This window comes from Fundulus heteroclitus, chromosome 15, assembly GCF_011125445.2.
Source record: "Fundulus heteroclitus isolate FHET01 chromosome 15, MU-UCD_Fhet_4.1, whole genome shotgun sequence".
NCBI lineage: Eukaryota > Metazoa > Chordata > Actinopteri > Cyprinodontiformes > Fundulidae > Fundulus > Fundulus heteroclitus.
Genome location: NC_046375.1, coordinates 8,875,027 through 8,901,378, shown reverse-complemented (window position 1 = coordinate 8,901,378; position 26,352 = coordinate 8,875,027). Strand labels below are relative to the sequence as shown.

General features: G+C 39.6%; 1 protein-coding gene across 5 annotated transcripts in view; it reads left to right on the top strand.

Annotated features, from left to right (window-relative positions):
• LOC105930740 (rho-associated protein kinase 2) overlaps positions 1-26,352 on the top strand; it is a 61,187-nt gene that overhangs the window by 26,047 nt on the left and 8,788 nt on the right. For 4 of the 5 annotated variants that reach the window (XR_004932839.1, XR_004932840.1, XM_036147325.1 and 1 more), the window contains exons 12-32: positions 699-747; positions 838-973; positions 1,076-1,167; positions 2,253-2,499; positions 3,158-3,264; positions 3,436-3,595; positions 4,767-4,927; positions 6,270-6,454; positions 6,597-6,666; positions 6,848-6,951; positions 9,168-9,354; positions 10,850-10,943; positions 12,476-12,570; positions 12,840-13,031; positions 17,353-17,521; positions 17,698-17,922; positions 18,476-18,543; positions 18,642-18,730; positions 21,122-21,200; positions 21,287-21,551; positions 23,368-23,629. Coding sequence is in view for 3 of the 5 variants with exons in the window: in XM_036147325.1 (XP_036003218.1) it covers positions 699-747; positions 838-973; positions 1,076-1,167; positions 2,253-2,499; positions 3,158-3,264; positions 3,436-3,595; positions 4,767-4,927; positions 6,270-6,454; positions 6,597-6,666; positions 6,848-6,951; positions 9,168-9,354; positions 10,850-10,943; positions 12,476-12,570; positions 12,840-13,031; positions 17,353-17,521; positions 17,698-17,922; positions 18,476-18,543; positions 18,642-18,730; positions 21,122-21,200; positions 21,287-21,551; positions 23,368-23,629 (3,036 nt within the window). In the remaining 2 variants the exon portion in view is untranslated. The remainder of the gene's footprint in view (positions 1-698; positions 748-837; positions 974-1,075; positions 1,168-2,252; positions 2,500-3,157; positions 3,265-3,435; positions 3,596-4,766; positions 4,928-6,269; positions 6,455-6,596; positions 6,667-6,847; positions 6,952-9,167; positions 9,355-10,849; positions 10,944-12,475; positions 12,571-12,839; positions 13,032-17,352; positions 17,522-17,697; positions 17,923-18,475; positions 18,544-18,641; positions 18,731-21,121; positions 21,201-21,286; positions 21,552-23,367; positions 23,630-26,352) is intronic. The other variant, XM_036147327.1, reaches the window with a different exon arrangement.

Genomic DNA, 26,352 nt, shown 5'->3' with positions numbered 1-26,352 from the left:
GGTCTCCTTTTCGGTAACCGCTGTGAAGCTAGTTTGAGGTTCAACATGGGATACTCTCGTTCCGCGGCTTCAGCTGCGTCTGCCTCCTGTTCGGGCCGATACAGGGAGTTCTGATCTGGGGCTGCCGTGCTAGCACGACTCAAAGCCGGTGCATCGGCAGGGGGCAGAGCTAAGGCTGTTTGCTTAATGGTGTGCTTTAATTGGAGAATATGAATTATTTAGAAAGCCAACCTACTTACAAAGACAACCTGTTTTCTGATCTGGCAGTTTTTGAGCAAAGCAACAAAGCTGATCGCCCCTGAGCGGGTCCTTTTGGTATTCACTTTTGACATTCACATGGCCTCATCAGTGCTCAACAGATCATATTATACCCCCAACACCTCAGATTTTTTGTTTTTTGTTTTTGTCATGGCCCTTTTAAGATTAAAGAGTATTTATTTCAGGTTAATGTTGTGGTGTATATATGTTAAGAAATTTGCAGGATCAGTTGGAAGAAACCTCTAAAGACTAGTTGTTGCACGGCGTTAAAGAAAAAAAAAAATTTAAGTCAAAGACAGGACTTCATTTTTGTTCTTTTATAAATAATCTTACACCAGAAAATATTCAAAAGATACTATTAAAATGTGTTTACTTTTTTTTTTTTTTTAAGTGACTATAATTTAATAGGAAATCTCTAATCAAGCTTTTTTGTTCCCCAGGAATGCCACCAATCATGTAGACAAGCTGGTTAAAGATTTGGAAAAGGAGGTAAAAAAAAAAATACTCAGACTGTTGCATGTGTTTTAACCCGGTCTTGTATAATAGGGTTAGCCTAAGTTCCTACCACTGTTTTGTCAGATGAACAGTCGGCAGAAAGTGGAAGATACACTGAGGCAGCTGGAGCGAGCCCAAGCGCTGCTGCAGCACCAGAGTGCAGAGAACCTGCGCAAGGTGGAGGTGGAAGCAGACAGGAAGCGCATCCTGGAAAACGAATGTGAGCTCCTAGTAACTTTTACCTGCCACAGGATTTTTATTGACTACTGCAAAAAAATTTAAAAAATTTAAAAACATTCTTCTTGACTGTGTTTGATTACAGTAAACAACTTGAGGGACCAGATGGAGGACCTGAAGAAGAAGAACCAACAATCTCAGATATCCAATGAGAAGAACATGAAGCTGCAAAAACAAGTGAGCAAAGAGCTTTTTTATTGTCACTCATCGCTGGACTATCTTCCTGCAGAAATAAGCACTTGCAATAAAAGTTATTGTGTGTTTTAATGATGTTACTAGAAGATAAACTAATTAAACAAACAAAAAGATTATGCAAAATTAGTGGAACAACAGAAAACATGCCCCATACAGATGGTGAATGCTACTCAGTACTAACGCACTCTAATAACATTCAGCATTGTCTCTGACCTTCAATGACTTTCTACCAGTCGGACCCATAATAAGAAAAATATGTATTCTCTCAGGGTTATAAATTGGACATGGCACTGATTTTTTCATTGCCGCTCTTTGAATTTGGAATACAGGGGAACATTTCATTTTATCAGGGTAAATGTGCAATGATCTTCAAAAGTAAGAAAGAGAATATCGCCACCATTTGAACATTAATGCAGTCAGACCAGATCAACTATAACTGTGATACACAAGGCTCATTGTCAGCGAACTGCAGCAAAGTGAGGCCTCCTAGGGTCTCCAAGTCTCTATAACAACCATTATGTCCACATGCCAGGAGACACATTAGAAAAAAAGCTTCTTCTGTCCTATCATCACTACAAGCAGAAACCTGTGGAGTTTGTCACGGTCCACTGGGACTTATCCAGGAACTATGCGTTGGTCAGATGAGAGTAACATTGAACTTTTTATGCGAGAAACTCTGCCAGTAGATCTGAAATAAAGGACGACTGAGAATAAGCACCTCATGGCCACTGTTCAGTATGGTAGAAGATCATTGACGCTGTGGGGCTTCTTTCCCTTCTGAAAGCCATGGAAATATTGTTAAAGTGCATGACATCACTGCCATATTTAAGGAAATGGACTGTTCTTACCTAAAATATTTAACTCATCATATAACTCATCATTTGTATACTGAATGAATAAAAGAATGATTTCCTCACTGATGGGCAATAAAGGATTTTTCTATTCTATTCTAAAATAACAAATTTGTTCCTGTTATGTTTAAAAATCTGCTAATATATATATATATTTTTAAAGGTTTTACTTTTTAGGGTAGTGGAAACGTAAGCTGATCTGTTCTTCACTTGTAGCTTGAGGAGGCCAACAGTGCTCTGCAGGCTGAGAAGGAGGCGACGGCTCAGCTGAAGAAGAGCAAGGCAGAGGCAAAGAAACAAGCCCAGAGCCTTGAAGTCAGCCTCAAGGAGATGGAGGAGAAGTGCGGCAGACTTGAAGCAGGCAAGGTGGAGCTGGAGAAGCAGATGAGGGGGCTGCAAGCCGAGCTGGAGGTGGAGAAGAAAGAAAGCAACCTCAGGACAGAGACCCTCGCGGACCTACAGGGTGAGACATGGAAACCGATGAGTAGACAGTTTACCTTGTCTTTCATCTCGCTAATTATGATCTAGAGCCTTAAGAGTAATCCGATATTCAGTTGGTCCTACGGTAAACATTTCCTCAGTCGTGGGGAAGAAGACATTACATAACTTGGAGCTTGCAGCTGAGCTGAGGATTAGATGTGAATCGTTTTTTTGGATTCAGTCATAGGGAAATATTGGATCATAGGTGGAAACATCTGCTGAAGGCGGCGGAAAGCGAAGCAGCATGCCAGAACGTTACTGTTTCTTCCTTGAGAGGTGGCTTTAAATTTGGGTTCTCTGTCCATTAGGAGAGGCCGTCCTCTGAGGTCAGAGGGGAACGTGTTTTAGGACAAAGACTTACCTGTTTGCTCTGATGCCTCGTGTATTTTCCCCTGCTGGTCAAAGTCTCCGTTTGGGTGGATGCGTGGAAAATGAAAAATAAACGTAAAGTGTCAGGATTTTGTCTGTTTTAGGCAAAACATGAGCATTGGCTTAGGGAATGTCCAAAAATAGGCAGACCCGGAGTCAGGTCATTGCCTGTTTGTGTCTAAATAGTTGCATCACCTTCAGACGGGTATAACCAACGTCTCTGCAGTACTTCTTGTTTTACTTTAACTTGTATTTACATTCCTCCACATTAGGAACCATTTCAGTCCTAGAAGATGAAGTGAAGGAGGTGAAATCATCTCTTTCCAAGGTCAGAAGTGATAAGAAGGAGCTGCAGACAAAGCTAAATAATCTTGAAAAGGTATTTCTTCAGTTCTAAATCTCTTTTTAATATATTTGAGTGTAAAATATTAATCCTTTGAAGACGTTATTGTGTGGTTCCAAAAGATGACATGTGTTGTGAATTGCTACTGTATAAAAACGCTGAATTGAGTTGAATTAATTACTCTTAACGTAAATGCTTTGACTGCAGGAAAAGAACAACCTAGAGCTTGACCTAACGTTCCAGCTCAAGTCGCTGCAGCAGAGTCTGGAGCAGGAGGAGGCAGAGCATAAGGCCACCAAGGCGAAGCTCGTGGATAAAAGCGAAATCTACCAGTCTATCGAGGAGGCTAAATCTGAGGCCGTAAAAGGTGGGGAAAAAGAAAAGATGCAAGTACAGATGCAGACCAGGATATTTAAAAAGCCTTAAAATAAATACATCTCTTGTTTGTTGTGCAATTATCATTTTCATTGCAGATATATAGAAATTCTAATTAAAAATAAACCCCAACCAAAAATCACTGCAACAAATATACTTGTTGTACTCTAGGGTTCGTGGTGATTGAGTTACTGGCACTTAATAATCGATGAATAATTGTGATTATTAATTATCAATAACCAAAATTACCAGAACCATCTGGATGTTTAACTTGTGGTGGATTTCTGGAGTGGTTTGGTCTTAATAACTGTTAAAAATTGGGAGTTTTAACTGCAATTTGTAGTTAAAGGTGTATAGCCACAAAATATGCTTTAAAAAAAAGCCCAAAACCATTTGATCATGATACAATAAGGTTATATACACCAAGCCTCCATCCTGATAATGTTTTAATGGTCCTTTTTTTTTTTTTTTTTGGATAAATATAGCCCCAGCACTGGGTACGATTAGCAGATATAAACAGACACGACAGTATAGCAGAACTATCATAATGGCAGTTTGCTTAAATAATAAATCAGTTGTAAATAATGATGAATCGAGCCCGACCCTCTGCAATGGTAAATGGCTTGTACTTGTTTAGCACTTTAATTAGTCCGACAACCCCGAAGCACTTTATACTACAGTCAGTCATTCACCCATTCACACACACACATTCACACCCTGACGGTGGTGAGCTATGTTAGTAGCCACAGCTGCCCTGGGGCAGACAGAGACGAGGCTGCCATACATCGGCACCACCGCGTCATCTGACTACCGTCAGCAATGCTCACCGTGATCTAAGACCAAATGTTATTAACTGAATACACTGATCTACAGACATATAAATCTGCCTGCATCTATAAATTAGACTTGCTACAGATATTAAGGCTATATTTTACTGTTACTGTTTTTAATATATATAGATCATGCATCACTACAGACAAATATTTAAACACAACTTCTATGTATAAAGTAAACGGTCTGCATTTTGACATTAAAATTCATCCTGATTGATCTTTGCTGATCATAGACCCATGGTGCTCCATGCAAGTTCTTTGGAGAGGCTCACAATTATAACTGATCCAATCAAGGATTGTTTTTTTTCTTTCCTGTTTCTTTTGGTCCAGAGATGGAGAGCACCCTGCAGGAGGAGCGCAGCTTGAAACTGCAGGTGGAAGAAAAGCTGCTGCAACTAAAGAAGGATCACTCCATGCTAGAATGTGATCACAAGCAAGCACAGCAAAAGCTGGAAGAGTTGCAGGCACAAAAGGAGAAACTTTCGGAAGAGGTAACTTTTTTTTCCTCAGAAGTAGGAAAGCATGAACTCTTCTAAGTTTGATTGTGACAATAAGAGTAGCGTATAAAGAAAATGCATGTTCGTTTATGTGAAGAAGAGTGCGTAGTCAACACTGCTCCAGTCAAAATGTTTCATCTGAAGTGGACTTGCCGAGCCGGCTTACCTGCCCGATCTTAGGCTCTTTTTTTGGCGAGCCACGGTGACCAGTTAAATAAAATTTCACATTGCAGCATAGCAACCACTGAAGATGGGGAAAGAATCCTGAAATAATTTGAAATCTATTTTTTTTATTAAACACAATTTCGAAGTAAGAATTTTTAACCGAAAACAAATTCACATCTTTATGAAGCAATATAGCATACATTTATTTTATGTATTTATTTATTATTTATAATTTTGCGATAATTTATTAACTTACTTGGCACTTTTGGCCTTAAATCATCCTTATTGCTAAGACACTTAAATACATTAGAATAAAACAGCCCTTACAGATTCCTGTCACTAGAATTTGACTTTTCTGACCAATTTATTGAGAACAAGTCTTTTCAGATTGTTGTTGTTTGTTTAGCATCCATTAGCCAGGCTTTACACCCAGCTACTCTTCCTGAGGTCCATTGTTTAAAAACACATATAATACAATTACAATAAAAAAATATATACAATTGATAACAAATTTAGCATACGTATTAATACAATAATTTATTACAAATCATAGAAAATGTTGATACATTTATAAAATGTACAAGTATTAACCATTTCATTTATAAATAACTCACTCCTAAAAAGCTTCTCTGCTTTTCCTTAATACTGACTTTGGTGCATTTAAGAAAGTTACATTTAGCTTGAGGAATTAGAAAGCATCCTTCAGCTGCATGTCTAGTGGCATATCCATGTGAGTTTAAATTGTTCTTTAACTGAAAAAACAAAAATATTTTCCATGTTAAGAATAACAGTGTCCTGTTGTGGACTTTTAGTCAGGCAAGATTTAGATGCATGGAGTTCATGCTGGTCCTGTCAGAACAATTCAGCGCTAAACGAGAAACTTTATTCTACATCCATTGAAGTCAGTCTAAATCTTTTTGCATTTGCATTTGCCCATATTGTCTGACAGTAGTCAAGCTGAGAAATAATGAATGTTCTTACTTCTAGCTTATGAAAATCAGCGGGCAAAAATGTACATCTTATTAATTAGATTATACAGATAAGAGAAGAAAGCTATTAAACCTCTAACTGTTTTTTATTTTTATTTTATTTTTTTATTTTTTTTGTGCAGCTGAAATTCCTCCCTCCAGGGCTCGCTACCTAATAGGCTGTTCTGTTTGCTTGTGTCCAGGTGATGGACCTCACGCTACGCCTGGAGCAGGAGATCCAAAAGCGAAGCACTATCCAGACCGACCTAAAAGCGCAGAAACAGCAGGTGTCTAAGCTTGCCTCCTCAGAGAAAGAGCTCAAGCAGGAACTCAACCAACTGCTGGAAATAAAGCAGAGCCTGGAGAAGCAGAACCAGGAGCTATGCAGGTCAGACTGGCCGTGCATTTCAAAATGAGCCCAATTTGCTTCCGCGCTCGGTGCTGCAGCTTTGATGCGCGTCGTGTTTTTTGGCTGCTCATGCTCCGCTTGGCCTTCGGCTGAGATTGACAGATTTTTGGTGCCGTTTCAGGGAAAAGCAAGAGGCTGATGACCAGCTGAAGGAACTGAAAGACCAGCTGGAGGCAGAGCAGTCTTTCACAGTAACTCACCCTTTTTTAGTGCATCTGTCAAACAGTAGTGACAGCCGAATATTTTACAGTCAGCCAACAGCATGAGTGTTCAGCCTAGCGAAAAATATCATAAATTTGCATCATTAGGCCCTAATGTGCGATGTAAAAACTGTAACTCGTGTGATTTATTTAATTTTTCCCCCCAAAAAAGACCCTTTACAAGACGCAGATCCATGAGCTGAAGGACGAAGCTGATGAGAAGAATAAGATGTACAAAGAACTGCAGCAGCGACTGGCTGAGTACCAAGAGGAAAGGTAACTGTGGCTGTCAAGATTTTGGACTGCTTGCAACAATCACATAATAATCCTGCTGTTCCAACAGAAAGAAATGTTGTTATTCAGTGAGAAACATTGAAACGTCTGGAGAAAGGATAAAAAAAAAAATCTGTGTCACATTACAGACACAAACCTCAATGGGTTTTATGGTAATTTGTTTGACAGTCTAAAACAAAGTGGTCTGTAACTGTTAATTAGATGGAAAACTATATATATATATATATATATATATATATTTATATATATTTTACAAGCAAAAAACATCTGATGAAATATATGACATTAATGTGATACCCATAATTAAAATTCTGTGCAAGCAGTTGCCTTTAGAAGTCACCTAGTTAGCAACCACAGTCGTTCTGTGAAGGCCTCAAAGGCTTGTTAGAGAACATAATTGAACAAATGGCTTTGTGCAGATTATTATAAGTAGAGAAATCTTCCTACTAAATGTGCTCCTGTTGTTAGGTCATATTTTATACGACTATTTAATCTGAGGTGAATGTTTTTAATTACTGTGTTTGCAACTTTTTTTGCTGTTGGTCTCTCTCTTTCTCTTTCTGGTAAATGAGATCTTGGATCTCGATGAAATAACCTGTATAAATAAAGGTTAAACACAATGCAGACGGAGGAACAACCAGAGACCATTAGTAATAAAGTTGTTGAGAAGTTTCCAGTAGCATCAGGCTCTAATAAATTACCCAAAGTTTTTAGCATCTTAATCCATTGTGTTAATATGAAGAAAAAAAATGTACAACAAACCCAACAGAATTCCCCAGATAAGCAGTCAAGAGGGCAATGGTAACCCTGGAGGTGCTGCTGATATTTACAGCAGGACAACTATTAGATTGTCTAAGTTGGCCTATATGGAAAAGTGCCACAAAGAAAGACACTCTTGAAAGAAATCCAAAATTAGTTTAAAAGTCATGGCTTATGGCAAAATAAGTTTTCCATTACCCATGTAGGGAACGCCGCAAACATGGAAGAAGCTGCAATGGAATGGTTTATGTGTTAGAATGGCCTAATCAAAGCCTAAACCTAAATCCATTCAAAAACTTGTATGGCAAGACTTGGAATTGGATGTTCAGAGATGCTCTCTGTCTAATCTGTCTGAGCTTGGGCTATTTCACAAAAAACAAAGCTGGAAAAATGTCCATCTGTAAAATAGGGCTACATGACATTTGGATAAAATGGAAAATGGCAAAAAAAAAAACAGTTGAACGTTGCTGCAAAGAACCAACTTGTGATACATAAATAAACATTTTAACAGTATTAGTGTCTTTCTGCTTTAGGTTCAAAATCAACGATAGACCTAAGATAATGACTAGTCTATCCACCTACTGGGAAAAAAATAAACTTTATTATTTCCATCTCAACTGAGATGTTTTATTGAAAAAGTTGCTTCTGGACATAATCAGCTGTTTCTCATTACTTCCCCATCTTCTAAATGCTGCACTAAACAATTTGTCACTAACTATTGCACAGGCATAGAGAGCCAGAACAGATGGTACTTAAACGATTAGATAACACTTATTGCTGTCCAAACAGTTCTTCGGGATATGCATATCGCTTACAGTGACGTCGCATACATACTCCAAAGGACTTGGAGCTCTAATTGCATTGAAATAATGTCGGACCGAGTATTGATTCAGGGGTTGCTGGATACATACAGTTTTGATGCCACACATTTTAGACTTTTATTAGTATAAATTTTTTTGTAAACGTTTTTTAAGACTACGTTGCTTTTCCCTCCATCTCCAAAGTTTATTCGTATTATCTAAGCTTTAAAGAATGGAATGGCTTTTCCATATTAGTATTATTGATCCCCTGTCAATTATTTCTGCAGCCATAAAGCAGGTTGTGACTTTTGCACAATTATGAAAGCTGAACTGAACTAGGAGATGTCCCAAATGTGAATATATATATATATATATATATATATATATATATATATATATATATATATATATATATATATATATATATATATATATATATATATATATATAAATAAATAAAAAATAAATAAATAAATAAAGAAGCTGGCTCTGCATTTCAAAGAAAATCTGTCACTGACAAAAAGGCCATTGATTAAATATGTTCTGGCACACCACAGACAGGCGATTCAGTGCTGTTCAAAGATTTATCCAGCTCTAGCAGCTTAGTAAAGGCTTCTTGTGTTTCTCCCACTTGCTCAGGAAGTCTCTGGTATCGCGACTGGAAAGCAGTTTGAAGGAATTGGATTCCGAGCAACTGGCTCGCTCTCATGTCGAGGAGCAGTACTCGCTTCTGGAGAAGGAGAAGATCATGAAGGAGCTGGAAATCGATGACATGATGGCGAGACACAAACAGGAGCTCAGTGAGAAGGAGGCCACCATCGGCTCGGTGAGATGCATATGATCACACGGAGTTTAGTTTGGCATTAATGGGATATACTATTGGTTTGATAAAATAACCACAAGAAATAACTGACTTCAGTGCGATTGAAGAAGCTTACATTTGGATGCCAGCAACACACTCGAAAGTAGCAAAGAAAGACTTGCAAATTAAACTATTTTTAAAGTGAACTTGGAGGTAGGTGAGTGTGTCAAAATTAGGGATGCAAGGAATGTTTATGCTAATATTTCCAAGGATTGGTTTAAGTTCCTTGGTTTGTGCTGCATTCTGCCATAAATCAAGGGCGATGCACAATTTAAACATCAGTTGTCTTTTACCTGCATGAATTTGTAAAAGAAGCAAATTAATTCATCTGTACAGTTTTGCCGAAATACAACAGCTAAGTTTAATTGTCCCAAATTATTTGATCGGATTGAAACGTTGTTGGATAGAAAAAGAAACAAAATAATCGGAATACATTGTTTTATATGGGCACAAAATCAATTAAACCGATCAGGATGTATGTTTACATGCACCGGGCTTTAGTCAAAATACAAGCACTCTGACTCTCATGTTTCCCTAAAAAACAAAGAAGTAATACTTCCATCTGTGCTGAAGGAAAATCAGATTTTTTTTTATTTTTTATTTTTAACTTTACTGAGCAATCTTATACAAACAAACACGGACAATGAGCAATGACATATACCAACAAATGGGAAACTAGGTCCATTCTGCGTCTTCTGAGCGTCCAGAATGGACCAGCATCAGGTTCTAAGAATGGTTGAGACATTACTGCACTCACTAATAAAACTACAGGTTTAGCAACACCCTGTAGTCCAATGACTTATATCCATGTAAAAGTAGCCATTGTTAACAAAAAACAAACTACGGCAGATTTCTGGAGAATCATTAACCTTTGTCAGGATGTACTTCCTTTTTATCTTGATGCCATCAATGTCAACCTTATTGCCATCCACTGGTGGTTTCTATATTTTTGTTGGAAATTATTTAGTCTGGAAAAGGTTTAGAGATGTATACCCAAAGGCATTGCTTTCAATAAGTTAATATATTGTCTTGTTTTTGAGAAAAATATTTTTCTAGTTTAACACTAATATCTGTAACCTTCAGATAAAAGAGCCTTAAAACCTCTGTTTACATTCTTGACTGATATCTTTTTTTAGATGCAAACTCCTAAGTCTGTTTGCAAAGAAGTAGTAACAATCACTGCAATAACTGATAGCACTGAAAGTTATGGCATGAAAGAAAACCTTGCAAATAGTTGCAGAACCCATTGTAAATTAGCCATAAGCAATCATCTGTCTTTAGTTAGCAGTTCTGATCTAAAATGTGTTTTCAGACAACATGATCAACAGCAAGTTCCGCTCTCTTTTTCAATCTTGCTGCTTCCTGCCAGACACAGCATGGCTTCCGTGTTAAAATGACTCCCACAAATGAGTTATCTGTGGCTGACATCAGCTCACTTTTGCCCCGTCTTCCTTCACAGCTTGAGAAGTCCAACCGCACGCTGACAGAGGATGTAGCCAACCTGGCCAGTGAGAAGGGAGAGCTGAACAACCAGCTAAAAGAGCTGCAGCAGGGTGAGCCTCACGTTGTGTCAATGAGCCCCAGCAAAGAGAGCGAATGTTGGCAGAAATAATTATATTTCAGCTGATCCATGGAAACGTGTTTAAAACCTGTCTTGGTTAATCACATGAGGTCGAAAAGAAGTTAGCAGTGTTCGTTTTGGGTTACACTCTCACAGAAACAAAAGTTATAATTTAAATAGAGGCGCACGGATCAAGGAGGCCAATTTGTGATTTTTTTTTTTTTTTTATCACCAATTTGGAAATAATTTGGAAAAGCTCAGATCTGCCAATATCTATTTTAGCCTATTTCTATTCTAAAACTATAAATAACAACAAATACGTTTTTTTTTTGTCTTTCTGCATTAATTAAACTTTGACCTATCTAAGCAAAACTATTGTGAAATGGAGCTGAAATTGTAAAAGAAACATCAGTTCCTCAAAAAACAGCTCCAAGTTTCTGATTAGTCTTTTTCAGCATCACAGAAAATCAGTAAAAACAGTAAAGTCATCCAGGTTAAGCAACAGAATTAAGTGACAAAAATAATTCAGTTTACAGCAATTCCCCTTTACTCATTACACACATTTCAGTTCCGTTTCAGTTTTTGTTTCTTATTTTGAAAAAGTACTGGGCAGCATAATATACGGTATTTTTCGAACCACAAGGCGCACCGGATTAGAAGACGCTCTCTATCCGTCTCTGTCGGCAGGACAGAGTAGTTGGACTACACTGCCCTGTTTCTAACATGAGGCCAAAATAAATGTAACTTTTATATTGAATTAACTTACTAACTGGATGCAATTTGCTGGGGGGGAATTACCCCCCATGGTAATTCATGTTTTATCCCTGGGGGGGATACATTCCTCCCTCCCTTTGGTCTGAATAAGTAATATTATGGATTTTTTTAAATTTATATTAATACATGTCTTGTTTTAATTATATATATTTATATTAATACATGTTTTTAAAGAGTATTATTACGTTTTCTGCTCAAAGCGGTTAAAGTAAACTAATACCCATTCCTGAGTCCTGACAGTAGATGGCGCAAGTTTAAAAACAATAGTCTAACCTACTGGATCTAGCTAGCTACCTGAAAGGAAAGAGCACCTGCTAGCTAACCATTATTAATAAAACTTTTGTTCATTAATGATCTCCCTCTCTGTTTTTTTTTTTTTTTTTTGCAAATCGCACACTGCTTACAAGGGTTATTGTTGCTAGCGCAACAATAACTCTGGCCGCGGGCAACCTTATTTTTCTTTTTTCTGCTTGATTTGTTTACCTTAAAAGCTTGACATTTATATTGTGGAGCTAGTTTGTGAATGTGCCCTAAATAAGCAGTCCTTTTTACCTGATCAGAAAAGGTAGGCTTTTTAAGTTTCTGAGCAGCCAATCGCTGTTTAGGGCAGGTCAATAACGTAAATTCCTCCTATTTTGGTCAGCATCCGATTTTTCACTGCATTTCTGTTTTCAAAGGTTATTCAATATGCAGTGAATAACAATGCATGTTTATTGCGACTAAAAGGTTATTCATCTTTGTATTTTCTAGAACTCCAAAAAGCCCAGGGGATGAAAGAGGAGTTGGAAAATCAAAAATCATCTTTGGAAAAACAAATACATGTTGAAAGGACTCTGAAAACTCAGGTGTGTGCATCTATACAGGTCTGGAAAAATTGTGCATATTTTCTATACTTTTTAACTTAAAAACAGATAATATCTCTGTTATGCCATTTTTGTCAAGAATAGCTCACCGCTACAGGCTTGTATTGAACTATGGGTGTCTGTAAAGAAGCATGAAAATGCCTTTTTCACAGCAGCATCGATTCCTGCAAGCCTCCCCGCTCATTTCCCCGAGTTTATATTTACCATGAAAAGAAGCTTTGTTTTATTGCAACTTGTTTTTTTGCTCCCAGGCTGTGAACAAGCTGGCCGAGGTGATGAACAAGAGGATTGATACGGGGCGAGGGGGCGCCCGGAGTGTCGACTCTGAGGTGCATAAGAAGGAGAAGGCGAACAGGAAGCTGCAGCAGGAGCTGACAAAAGAGAGACAGCACCTTAACACCGTCATCTTCAAATACCAGCAGGAAGTGCAGGAGATACAGGCGGTCAGTGCACCCACGATGCCCAAAATACACCCGGAATATATACTTGTTACCAGAAAACATCTGCTGTTTTGACACACTGGAAAGAGCTGCATTTTCGTTTTACTGCTCGGATTCTTTCTGCACAATGTAGACTTACATTGCTATATTTTCAAGGAGGGTTGATTGTATATTATCATATGTACAAGTTAGCTCACAAGTTTAAATACACACATTATTGGCATGCCTTACATTGTAAATGTGGTCTAAAGTAGAAGTTTGAATGTTGAATTTATCATGGATTTTCTCAAAATGTAGATATACATCTTAAATATGTACGTAAACCCCCACTGATATTGGATTAAATGTTCCTTATCAAGTTGCAGAGAAACCTCACAATTTGTGTAGCCATCAGCTAGGTTCTTGGATAATACTTGACCATTCTTCTCGTCAAAAATGGTAAAGTTTACTTGGAGTGGGTTGGTTTCCTGGCTCAAAGCTGGCCAGCCCATATAGTTTAAACAGGGTTAAAAATTTTTTTGGCATCTAAGAAGCTTAATGTTTGCCTTTTTTATGCATTTCGAAACCAGTTTGGATTTATGTTTGAGATCATTACATTTTTGAAATGCCGAGCTGTGTCCAAGACTTAACCATTTCGCTGAAATGCTGAGCCTTAGATGAAAGGAAATTGGCTAAGATGTCCCAGAACAAGCAAAAATCCACCAAGACTCGAAAATTATTAAACAAATGTTTTACTTCACCATCGACTGAGATGGTACCTAGCGGGTACGTTAAAGCACAAAAGCAATTACAAAGAATGAAAATTGGCAAAATTACTCATTGGAATAATTTGATGATGAGAAGATTTTTCCAAATTAACCATAATGGCGAATGAGAAAAATGCCTTGGAGGAAATCAAGATAACAATTCAAACGCCAGTCCCATGCTAAGGGAATAGAGCTTTCCCCTTTGATTGGTTAGCATCACACACAATTGATCACACAAACTCACGCTTTGCAGTGCAGTGCATCTAAAGGGCAAAAAAGGTTTAACCTCCTTTGGTCCTCAGATGCAAAAGGAGGTAGACAAAAACTACAACGTTCTATAGTCATGGAGCTGTAGTCCGAAGGTTGAACCTTGGGAAGAAACGATGTTAGATCATAAGATGACCTTGGCGCCATCAGGTGAAAAGCGTATTGTGGCGAGATTTCCAGACAGCGCATGAAAGTCCCCCACTGGCTTAGCAGTTGTGAGAGCAAGAAGCAGCGCAAACTTATATGAAAGGAACTTCATACCTACTGACACCAAAGGTTTAAATGGCGGATCACAAAGATCCTTGATTCCCATTGTGAGATCCCAGGAAGGGAAACTGGGTTGACTCACTGGTCTGGGTCTATGAACCCCCTTTAAAAATTGTACAGCCAGAGGATGAGCACCTGGTGTAACTCCGTTAAAACCAACGTGGCAGGCAGAAAAAGGAGCCAAGTAGACTTTGATTGTGGAAAAGGAAAGACCTTCATTCAACACCTCCTGCAGAAACATAAAATCTCCAACATTGAGCACTGAAAATAATGTGCTTGTCCTCACACCACTGCTCGAAAACACACCATTTGTAAGCATACACGCCTCTAGTGAAGGATGCTCTAACGTTCTGGATTATAGCCACCCCACAGCTGCGAGGAGGCTATTAGCTTATAAACTGGACCTCTCAGCAGGTAGACATGTAGTTTCTACAGCTCCAGCTGTGGATGAAATATCTCCCCCCCTCTGCCTGGGCGTGGAGACCCCGGTGAACATAGAGCTGCTAGGGCTCGGCTGCCAGCAGGCAGATTATCTCGGCATATCATGGCTTTGTTGGCCAGTGAGGCACAACCTATATCAGGGACGGGTCCTGTTTGTGCCTCTCTAGTACACCTGGTCTGACGTTCTGTTAACTGTGACATCATCCAAGAAAGACAGATCACCCGCTATTACCATCTAATGTAGAACAGATTACTAGATCAATGTGTGCTTCTGTGCTTTTTTGTCTCTCTTGTTGTGTCTCTGCTCTGTCTTCTGTAACCCCAGTCGGTCGAGGCAGATGACCGTTCATACTGAGCCTGGTTCTGCTGGAGGTTTTTCCTTCCCGTTAATGGGGAGTTTTTCTTTCCACTGTTGCTTCATGCTTGCTCAGTATGAGGGATTGCTGCAAAGCCGACTCTCCCTGTGGCTCTACGCTTCTCCAGGAGTGAATGCTGCTTGTCGGGACTTTGATGCAATCAACTGGTTCCCTTATATAGGAAAATTTTGACCAATCTGTATAATATGATTGATTTTGACTTTGTAAAGTGCCTCGAGATGACATGTTTCATGAATTGGCGCTATATAGATAAAATTTAATTGAATTGAATTGAATAGTATAGGCGGTTTGATTTCCACTGGGGGAAATGCAGCATACAGTCGTACATTGGGCCATGAGTGGGCTAGAGCGTCTCCCTGCAGTGGAGCATCTTGATCCGTTATTTACAGAAAAACAGAGGACAATGGATATTGGCCCCGGTGGCAAAAATATCCACTGCTGTTTCCTCAAACTGACACTGTATTTGTGCCACCACAGCAGGGCGAAACCGCTATTCTCTCACCCGAAGCCCGCCTCCGGAGAGCAGATCTGCACCCATATTCAGTCGTCCAGGGACATGCGTAGCCCTGATAGATAGAAAGTGTATGCTGCACCACCGCTAAAGTGCGTGAGACCGTTTTAGGAGTGGACGAGAATGCGTCCCTCCCTGCCTGTTTATGTGAGAAACCACAGTTGTGTCGTCTGTTCTGACCAGAACATGCTGGTTCGACAGTAATGTTGCAGAGCCAGCAAAGATGCTAATTGTCTAAGAAACTGATGTGAATTTTTGGGTTGAACTGGTGGCCAAACCCCCTCACAGCCACACCATTGCAGAGAGTGAGACTAACCAAGAAATTAGCTTGAGCTTTATGATTTCAGAAAAGAAATGGTACAGCTCTAGTCTGAATTATGCCAAAAGATTGTCTGTAGAATATGTAAATGGGCATTTATCCGAGTTTAACTGGATGTATAGGAATGTGTTCTCGTTAAGAGTTACTGCAAGAGTACAGCGATGACTCATCCAGCTGGTCTAAAAAGAAACCAGGACATCTAAAGCATGGCGGGCCTCACGGTCAGTGTTAGTGATTCAACAATAAGAAAGAGACTGAATAAAGATAGCATCAATGGTAGCGTTATGAAGGGAAAACCACTGCTGACCAAAGAGAACATCTTACATTTACCAAAAAAATAAAAATCACGATGATCCCAAAACATTTGGAAAGCATTCTGTGGCAAAACTTGAGATTTTTTTTGAGGGTGCACAAGCAGCTACATCTGATAGCAACTATGTGGACAACTTGCCACGATAGGTGGATCCATGAACTGTTCTTTCTTGCAGAGAACTTTGGTTATGCAGCAGGATAAAAATAACCAACACTAATTTGGTTCTGAGGACATTTGTTTTTTTTGTTTTTTTTTTTTTTTATAGACAGGACTGGGTTAGTTTGAATGTATAACATTTATGAAAACTGCATTTTGTATTTGCTCAGGCTATATTTGTTGATATTACAGTTTGTTTGATTTGATTTGAGCACTTGAGTGTAGGAAAACATCAAAAATATGAGAAATCTTTAAAGGGAAAAATACTTTTTCACAGCACGATGTAAACTCCTTATTTGCCTTATATGTTCCCAAAACTTGGTTTCTGGAAAATTAACCGCGCTTTTATTAGTTCCTGAATTGACAGTTGCAGCGCAGTCCATGTCGGTGTCCCCCAGTCATCCCGCCTTTTAACACCTGTTTCATTCTCATCACATTGGCTTTTCGTCTGTTTTAGAATAGATTTTAAACTTTTAAAACTCTTAACAGCGTTATTTATCAGAGTTATTGAGCTTTTCTTTTTGCACCAGCATCTTGAGGTCACAGTCAACATTTAGTCCCGGTTCCAAGGATAAAGTGCAAACTTTAGGGAAACCGAGCTTCTGCTGTGGCCGCACCCCGAGTCTGCGTGTTGGAACTATAACTGAGCATGGCCTTTTTTCTTTTTTTTTTTACCAAATCTCAAGACTTTTTCTTTATTCAGGCATAATTTTTATACTTAAAAATATGATGGCACTTCTGATTTTATCTGTTTTATTTATCTTGTTTTTAACTTGCTTTCACTGTTTGTTTTTTAATTAATTAAGTTGCTTTAGTACTCTGCTCATCATTATTGTGGAGATGGAAAAAGCTTTACAAACTAATGCATTGATAGTCTTAAAATAATAGTAATTTATTTTGGGATATTTTGTGTGCTTTTCTGTGCAGCTCATGGCCGAAGAGAGCCAGCAGCGCCAGGAGCTGGAGATGGTTTTGGCCAGTAAAGACAGTGACATCGAGCAGCTTCGCTTTCAGCTCACCTCCCTTAGCCTTCACTCTCAGGACTCCATCAGCATTAGCAGCGGAAACGATTTGGATGTTTCTGACGAGTTCCCAGGTAGGCCCTCAGTCTCAGCTTCTCACTACATCTTTCAGGTTTTAAACTTCAATATCAAACTTAAAGACCCTGCCGCATGGATTCCTTTTCTTTTTCCTTATTTGCTCCCACTTTTTTCTCAATACTTCTCTTTTTTTTCCTCCTCACCACGTCCTTGCTTTCGACTCCCTGTTCAGTGCGTATTGCTCACACTCGCACCTCCGAGTCAATGTCCTTCACCTACCAGCGATCGCACCAATCTGTCCGCATCGATACCCGGCCCAACCTTCGCTCGGCCCGGGCTCTGTTTGAGTCCGATTCTGAGGATGACGACGACGAAGAAGCCGAGCCGGTGGAGCAGGGCCACCGTCCTCTGGCTCTGACCTATCCGCAGTCCCCTCAGTCTGAATCTGAACCTGAAGGTGACCCTGCATGTTGTGGAAGTGTGCACTGCAGCCCAACATGTATTTGGACACCAAAAAAAAAAAAAAAAAAAAAATCTACAGCTTTGCTGTGCGTTAATACAGCTAATCCTCTCTCTGTCTTGACTCATAATGTTTACTGGACACAGCGGAATTCGCAGCATGGTGCTGCTGAGCTTTGCTGAAATGTATTCTGCTGCGGGAGACGAGGACGGACTTGAATTAATGTCGAGATATTAGACTCATAATTTAATCATCTTTCTCTGCAGAAATCCCGTCGCTGCTGTGTGCATGAACTTCCTTGTCAATGTTGCTGCCCCTTACTAATCAAGCAGGATTTCCTGACTTCCTGATCTTTTGTTTTAGCGCTGACTCATTTCCTCCCGGAGTGACGAGCGCCTTGCTCGAAGAAAATGCCACGAAACACTTAAAAATGTCAAGGTGTTCTTTTAAGTGATTCATATCATTGAAATCTGTCCTCCTGTTAATGCCAGCATCTTCCTGTTTTGTTTTTTTTTGTCCCCCTCTCTCTCTCTCTTTCTATGCTCACTAGATTCCCGGCTGGAGGGCTGGCTCTCGCTTCCTTCCAAGAACACAAAGCGATTTGGCTGGGACAAAAAAGTAATCAGCGTTTCTCGCTTCCAAGAGTTGTGTTTTCCTAGTCATCAGTCATATCCTGATTGAGTTGCTTTGATCCTTGTTTCCTTTCTCTCTTGCAGTATGTTGTTATAAGCAGTAAGAAAATCCTGTTTTACAACGGTGAGATGGACAGAGACCAAGCCAACCCATTCATGACCCTGGAAATTGAGTGAGTCATTAAAAGAAGAACATATAATAACTCATACTAATTGAACAAGAAGCATAACCAAGCCTAATAAGACAGGCATTAAAACGCTGGACAATATCATGAAGAGAATTATGGACATCCTTTGTGTCCTATGAACACATTCGTACATAGGGCTAGTTATTAAGAACCTCTCAAATCGATTTGATTTGGATTCTTTGATTCAAATTCAATTCAATATTGATTTATTTTGTAAAAAGTAGTCGCACACATTTTTAAAGCATAAGTGCAGTAATACTTGTAATGAATATGGAGGGTAAATGAAAAACAAATATTACTGTACTCATTGCTGGACTGGGGAGAAAATTGGGTCTGGGAGTTACAGACTGGCCCACTTTCAACTGCTGGGTCGAAATTGTAATGAAAAAAAACATCAGTGGCAACATTCAAACTTAACATGGACCTGACAAATTACAGAACTGGAGTGCTAATAAACCTACATTATTCATTTTATGAGTAACCTCTGCAGAAACAGACTCTTTTCTGCTACCCTATCACTAATCTTATCACTCTCCAGCATTTTAGCAAATCTGACTTAAGTTCTTCTTCAGTACAAATGTGTACTTTCTTACGACTTATGCAGACCTATTTGATGTTGCTCATAGCGTCAGTGAATGACAGGTATTGCTTGGCGGAGGAATGACATAATGAGCTAGAGCCACAGCCCCTCACTGCTCTCTGTTAAATGCGAGGGACAGAGGTTTGATACGGTTTAGTTATAAGCGGCATAGACTTTTTTTTGTTTTCATTGGCTGGGCTTTGTGGGAGGAGTTTTTTTTTTTTTTTTTTTTTACAAATCTACTCTACTTGTTGTCTGTAAAGTCATTTACTTTAATTTGCACTGCATTGATGAATCGATATTTTTACCCACCCCTGCGCGGACATATAGATAGATTCTTTTGACCACGGAAAATCATATGAAATGGATAACAAAAAATAAATACATTTAGAAAAAAAAAACACATTTATTCTGGCTTCAAGTTGTTAAAATAGGAATACACATCATGTGCTCATGATCCGAACATCTTCAACCAGCATTTTATAGAAGGTTTGCCCTGTTTAATCTTCGGACACTGAGCTTGGTGTTCTCCTTGGTGCTGAACTCAGAGTGAACAGCATGGTGAGATCTGTCGAGCTGTCGGAGGCCTTCAGAAAGAAGATTATAGCACCTTAAGAGTCTGAAGGGATTCAAAGAGGTCTCAAAAGATTTTAAACCAGTCATTACAGTGTACGAAGAACGGTTTACTTGTGGAAGATCTTCAAAATAGCTGCCATCAGTGCTCATGCAAGTTCACTCTGAAAGCAAACTACAAGATGCTGAAAGACGTCTACATAATGTCAACACACAACTTATTGTACTAGGTTCAGGAAAGTGTTGCTGTGAAAGTTCATTCCTGTAGAAGCAGGAGCTGCATAGGTTTAACTTTCGTGAGAGGAAACATTTGCACACTAGGAAAAACATAAAAGGATAGATAGAACAGACTAAGACTTTTAGAATAATGCTGTTTGGAGAGATGTGCCAAAATGGAAATGTTTGAACACCAGAACAGAGGACACGTTTTGGCATAAACCAAACACAGCATTCAAGGATAAGAATCAGTTACCACATGTGAAGCATTGGGGTGGAAGTGTCATGTTTTTGAGATGTTTAGCTGCACCAGGCATGTCTCCCATTATTTAATCTACCACCTTATCCACCTTGTATCAGAGGGTGCTCAAGGAAAATGTACAACAATTGAAACTGGGGCAGAACTGAACCCTGCAACATAACAATGATGCAAAAAAAAAAAAAAGAAAGAATCCCCTAATACTGTTACATAGCTACACAGTGAATCACAGTGAAGTATCTGTTAGGAACTTCAGGCTTAGTTAGAATAAACATTTTGGGTTGTCCAATGTTTTTGTAAAGCAGGGTTGATGTTTAGGGTTTACTTATAATTACATTATTATGTTACAGACATGAATAAAAATAAACAATAGATCATATGTGATCATTTCTTTAGAAAAAATGGAAGGAACAGGGGATGGTCACATTTTTATTCACATGACTGTAGAATCTGTGACTTGAGATTACCTAAGGAAAGACTTTCTAAGTGTCTTTATTTTATTTCTTTAAGATAAATGTGTGTAATATTGTAACAAAACATTATTTGGACCTGCTTAGACTCAACTAAAGTCCCACTTTTTTATAATAGAAGTACTCATAACAAGTAGATTGATACGTTTTTGACCAAACCATTCCTATTTTGGGTTGGTTCCAGTTGCCAAAACCATTTCTGTTTGCTTAATATCAGAATATTAAAAAAGGGAATTTTGAAAACTTTCTTCAATCTCCAATTCTTGTCCACATTTCAGAAAGCTGTTCCATGTCCGACCCATCACCCAGACTGATTGTTACCGAGCAGATGTCAAAGAAATCCCTAGAATATTCCAGGTGATGACCTGCTTCGATTCCATAACTTTCTATCCCATTTTATCTTGTTCATAATGTTATAATCAAGTCCTCCTTTCTTTCTTCAGATCTTGTATGCCAACGAAGGCGAGAGCAAACGCGACACGGAGGCTCTAATGGATTCTGCACCTTGCGAACGTCCCAGTTACATCCCCCACCTGGGCCACGAGTTCATGGTGTCTATGTACCACCTCCCCGCCAGCTGTGAGGTCTGCCCTCGACCCCTGTGGAGTGTCTTCAAGCCTCCGATGGCCCTCGAATGCCGCCGCTGTCATACCAAGTACCACAAAGACCACATGGACTTGAAAGAGGACGTTATTACGCAATGCAAAAGTAGGTTTCCTTTCTTTTAACCAGCTCTTTTGGAACTGGTTGAAAAATCTTAGGTGTGTGTTCTGAACTAGAAAAGCAGCAGAGTTAGAAACGGAACTCAGATGTTTTCTTTTGATTTCCAAATGTTATTGCAAAATAGATTAGAGATTATATTTCTCATTTATGGCATGTTACAGTGCCCTACAAAAGCAATAATCCCCGTAGAACTTCATTCTTTTACATATTGCAAGTTCTTCAACCCAAGCTAAAGCATACACTGTACGGTATTTTCAGTCGTTGCTCTCAGATACAGCTCAAGCTGTACGACGAAACCGCAGGGTTTAAAAGTTCACTGACACTGTACGTCCAAAAACCACACATCGGACTCAGCCCCGTAGAGATGGCGCTTGTCGGACTCGTCTATCCGGAAGCCAAATGTAAACAGTAGAAGAAGAGAAAGACGGAAGTGTCAAAGCTCACTGTTAAATATGAGACTGACTAGAACGAAACGCGCTGCCTTGGAAAAATCTCCGAGTTGCTCCTCCGTAGTTTGACTCCATGTCACATTCCGCCATGGTTCTCTCCACGCCTATGTTTTTGTCTGAGAAGAAGAAGAAGAATTCCCTTGTCTGCACATGCGCAGTGCACAAGGTTGGAGGAAATCGGCTCGTAGCTCTGCTTCAACTGCAGGACGCGCTCCCGATCTCCTCATGAGGGCCGACAGCATTTCAAACATGTTTGATTTTCATCCGACCGTACGATTCCTGATTAGGAGGTGGTAGTGAGAGGCTAATCGCCCCCCGTTACCCCCTGTATACTACACGATACGATGCAGGACGCATAATGCAGCTGAAACTCGGGCCGATGCAAAAAATTCTCACACGACTGAAGAATCGACCCAAAAAGGGCAAAAAAAATCGTAAAGTGTATGCCCGGCTTAAGCCATAATTTTGAAGTGGTAGAAGAAACTCCCCACACGCGCTCTCTAGTGATAGGATGGTATAGCGCCCCTTCGCATAGCGCTTAGCAAAGGGGCCAAAAAGTTCAGTTTCACTTTCCTCTGAGCTTAGTCCTTGCTTTTACATGTTTGATCGGTCTCCTAGATGGCTTGAGGTGACTGCAAACAAGATTTCTTGTTACCACGCTACCAAAAAGCCCATATTTTTTGACTTTAATAGTTGTCATGTTGAAGTATTCCCCAACTGACCTGCGGTTTTCTGCAGCTCCTCCAGAGAGTTTCATCCGGCCTCTTGGCTGCTTCTCTGATTAAATTTTCCCCTTGCCAAATCTGTCGGTCTAGGTTGACAGCCATGACTTGGTAGGTTTGCAGTTGTCTCATATTCTTTCCATTTCCAGGTGATGGACTTAACAGTGTCCGCTGAGATGTTAAAAGCTTGCCGTATTGCTTTAAAATCTAAGCCTGCGTTGAATAGCTTCAAACCATTTGCTATGTTCTGTGGTCTTCAAGAGGCTTTGTTTGTCTTTCTTTCTTTACTAATGTTATCCAACAAAACTCTGAGGCCTTTCCATGTTTCCTTTTTCTTCCCCTTCATAATGAGGCACTACTTTGTGTTGTTTTATCACATAAAATCAACATAAAATATCCAATGAAGGTGTTTGCAATTATCATATATATTTAAATGTGAGTTTATATTTGGAAGGATGGGGAGAATAAAATCACTCAACTAATGGTAAAGGTGCTACATGCTGATGTTTTATTTCATATTTGGATTTTCTTTATTCACTTCTAATTATAAACTAAAAAAAGACTTCTGGTCAGAAAGAATAGAAAGCTCTCACCCTAACATTTAATCTCTATATTGTTAATCTTCCCTAGTGAACTACGATATGTCCACCGCCAAAGAGCTGCTGCTGCTGACCAGTTCTCAGACAGAGCGGCAGCGTTGGGTCAAGCACCTCCTCAAGCGCATCCCGAGAAAAAAACCAACGCTAAGTCCTACCCCGGCAGCGCGGAAAAGCCCCAACGAATCTTCGCTGCCTTCCTCTCCACATGAGACCCCGCAGCCCTCCCCTCGCTTGTCTCACCGCCGCGCCATCAAGATCCAGTCCACCAGACAGCCGTCGTCGGACAAGCCCAGGTGAGAGGCTCAGACAAAGGGGTGCTGCATTTCTGTTGCCCAAGCTGATACAGTAGTTATATGGTCATCTCATAAGGGACTAAGGACAGCTGCAAGGCCTTGGGACATGCAGGAACTTGCAGACGTATTCGCACCAGTCAACCTTTTAGTCATTTTGTAATTTTACCTTGTGGAAACAATGACTTTTAGAGAAGTCAACTTCTTGGTAGATAACTTGATCTCAGTCAATTGACGCTCAGGGTTGCCACACATTTCACTTTTTAAACCTTAAAGGTATTGTTGGTTAGCCTCGTGAGACCATCCTGATCTTGTGAGCTTTCAAGGTTTCACTCGCAGATCAGTCTGGCTACTTTCCGTTAAAGAAAATTTGGAGCAGTTCACCAAACGAACGTCCAATCAGCGTTGGCTTTGAGGCGGGTTGAGGTGTGACGCAATGAGAAGCGTGACAGTTCAGTCTAAAGAACATGGCAGCTTCAGCCGATGAAACTAGCGTTAGCGTGGCTATCGAGCAAGTTTTATCGGAATTGCAGAGTATTTCTTCTCCCGACTGGTTTCAGCAAGAGTTTGATCTATCAATTGGCTCCTCTTGTCGTGTTAGTACGTCATATGCTTCGTTGATCTGATTGGTTTATTTGGCCCGTCTATCACCAACATAGGCCAATCAGCTAACCAGTATTTTCGCCCCTTCCCAAAATTACTTCAACGGAAGGTTTCCAGATGGATATGCGGAGCAAATCCATCTGGCGGAGTCAGGTTAATTGTTGGTAATCCTGTTCAGAAACACTTTTTGTTATACTGGGTGAAATCGTCCTTCTTCCTGAAAATAGTTCATAGATTATGTATTCACAAAAAAGAAGGTTAATAAATCTAACCAACCTCTCCCGTTCAGTCCGAAGAGCAGGGATTTTTCTAGGGCTGCAACAACGAATCAATAAAATCGCTTAAAATCAATAATTAAAAGCGTTGGCAATGAATTTCATCATCGATTTGTTGCGTCACGCAATTAATGCGTCTTTACAAGAATCAAGAGTCTTTATTGTTTTGTAACCATAATGAAATTTTGGAAAGACACAACTTAAAAACACTTAAAGAACAACAAGACATAAGCATCCCTAAAGGACACTCTCAAAAATGTTAAAACTCTCAGAACAAATAGAAAGTATTAAATACCTAACACCCTTTTTGACTCTTCAAAGAAAAATTTGAAAAACTTATAGAATAAACGTTCTTGAAAGTAAAATATGTAGAAGGACAAATGTAGCATGTAGTATTTACATAAAATGCAGCTTGTGCTGAAACTGTACATGAAATGGTCTGCTGGTTTATTTGATTGTCAGAAGTCATGTTTCTGCTCTGTTTTCATTGTTATGGCTAATTATTTCCCCTAATTGCTCTAGCACAAGGGTGAAATTAAACCAAACAGCATTGACGCCCCAGTTTTACAGCTTCACTGTTGTTGTGTTAAACCGCTGTTCATATAGACAACATTGTTTATTAAATGACTGACTTACAATCTAGTCAACAATAACTTCTTTATTTGAAGCAAAAATATTTATTACCTAAAATAATTGTAAAAGAAACACCTAAGTAGCAACTTATTTTTGTGTGCTTTTTTGCTCTCTGTCCAAATGTTCTATTTTGGAAAAAAGAAGTGGAAGTAAAACTTGGGTTTTTTTTGTCGTCCGATTCATCAATTAATCGTAAAAATAATCGACCGGTTGTTGTGGGAGTTTTGGGTGGAATATTAAACAATAGTAACTGAGTTCCCATCTTTACTAAATGACGAGACGGTGGTATAACGTTCCAGCACCTTTATTGAGAAACAGAGCAGAGATTCACATATTTGGAAAGTAATCGCACCCCACGGTTCCGCTGCAGTCTCTGTCTGCCCTGTCTCTGCCTGTGTCACTTTTCGGGCTTCCCCTAATACTGCACCGTGGCCTTCCCATGAGACAAAACAAAGACAGTCTATCGTAAACAATCAGTATCCCTCAGCAGCTGCAGCATTTGGCCTTGCAATCAGAAAACAGTGGATCTTATACACAGACATCAGGTCTCCAGGCCTCCTCTGTCCGAGTGGTGTGAGGCCATAGTGACTTCAGAATAATAATTCTTATAACATTCCTCTCTTTTTTTTTTTTTTTTTTGATGATGGCGTCATCAGCATCAAGACAAAACAAGATGACCCATCACTTGAAAATGTGAACAAAGCACAGAGGAACCATTTCTGTAAACTCGTAAAGTGGGACCCAAAGGGTTCCCGTGTTGGAACCGGGTAGTGCTGGAACTTTTAATACAGATCAACATGAATGCTTCATAGAGCTTTAACACACAAGATCAAAGATTTAGCTTTTGTCCACAATTTAGGATTCATCTAATTAGGTAAGGCCTGTTTTAGGTACCTATGCGCACATTATTTTAAAATTACATTAGACTATGGTAAGCTAAACCCTGTTCATTAACCAAGGTCGAATCCGTCTACTCTTTACCCACCCTGAATACCCTCCTACTCCTTTCTCCACTCACCCCTACGATGGACAATAATCCACCACTCCAAACTTATAACACCAGGAGCAAAGGCAGGAGAGGTTCAGTGCGTGCAGGGGAACCTCCAGAAAACGCTACCCCTAGGGGGCAGTAAAAACTGCAAGGCCCCCTCCCAGGGAGATCTGCTCTCGGCCAATCTGAGCCTGAAAACCCTGTATTGAATCTAAGTGTTAACA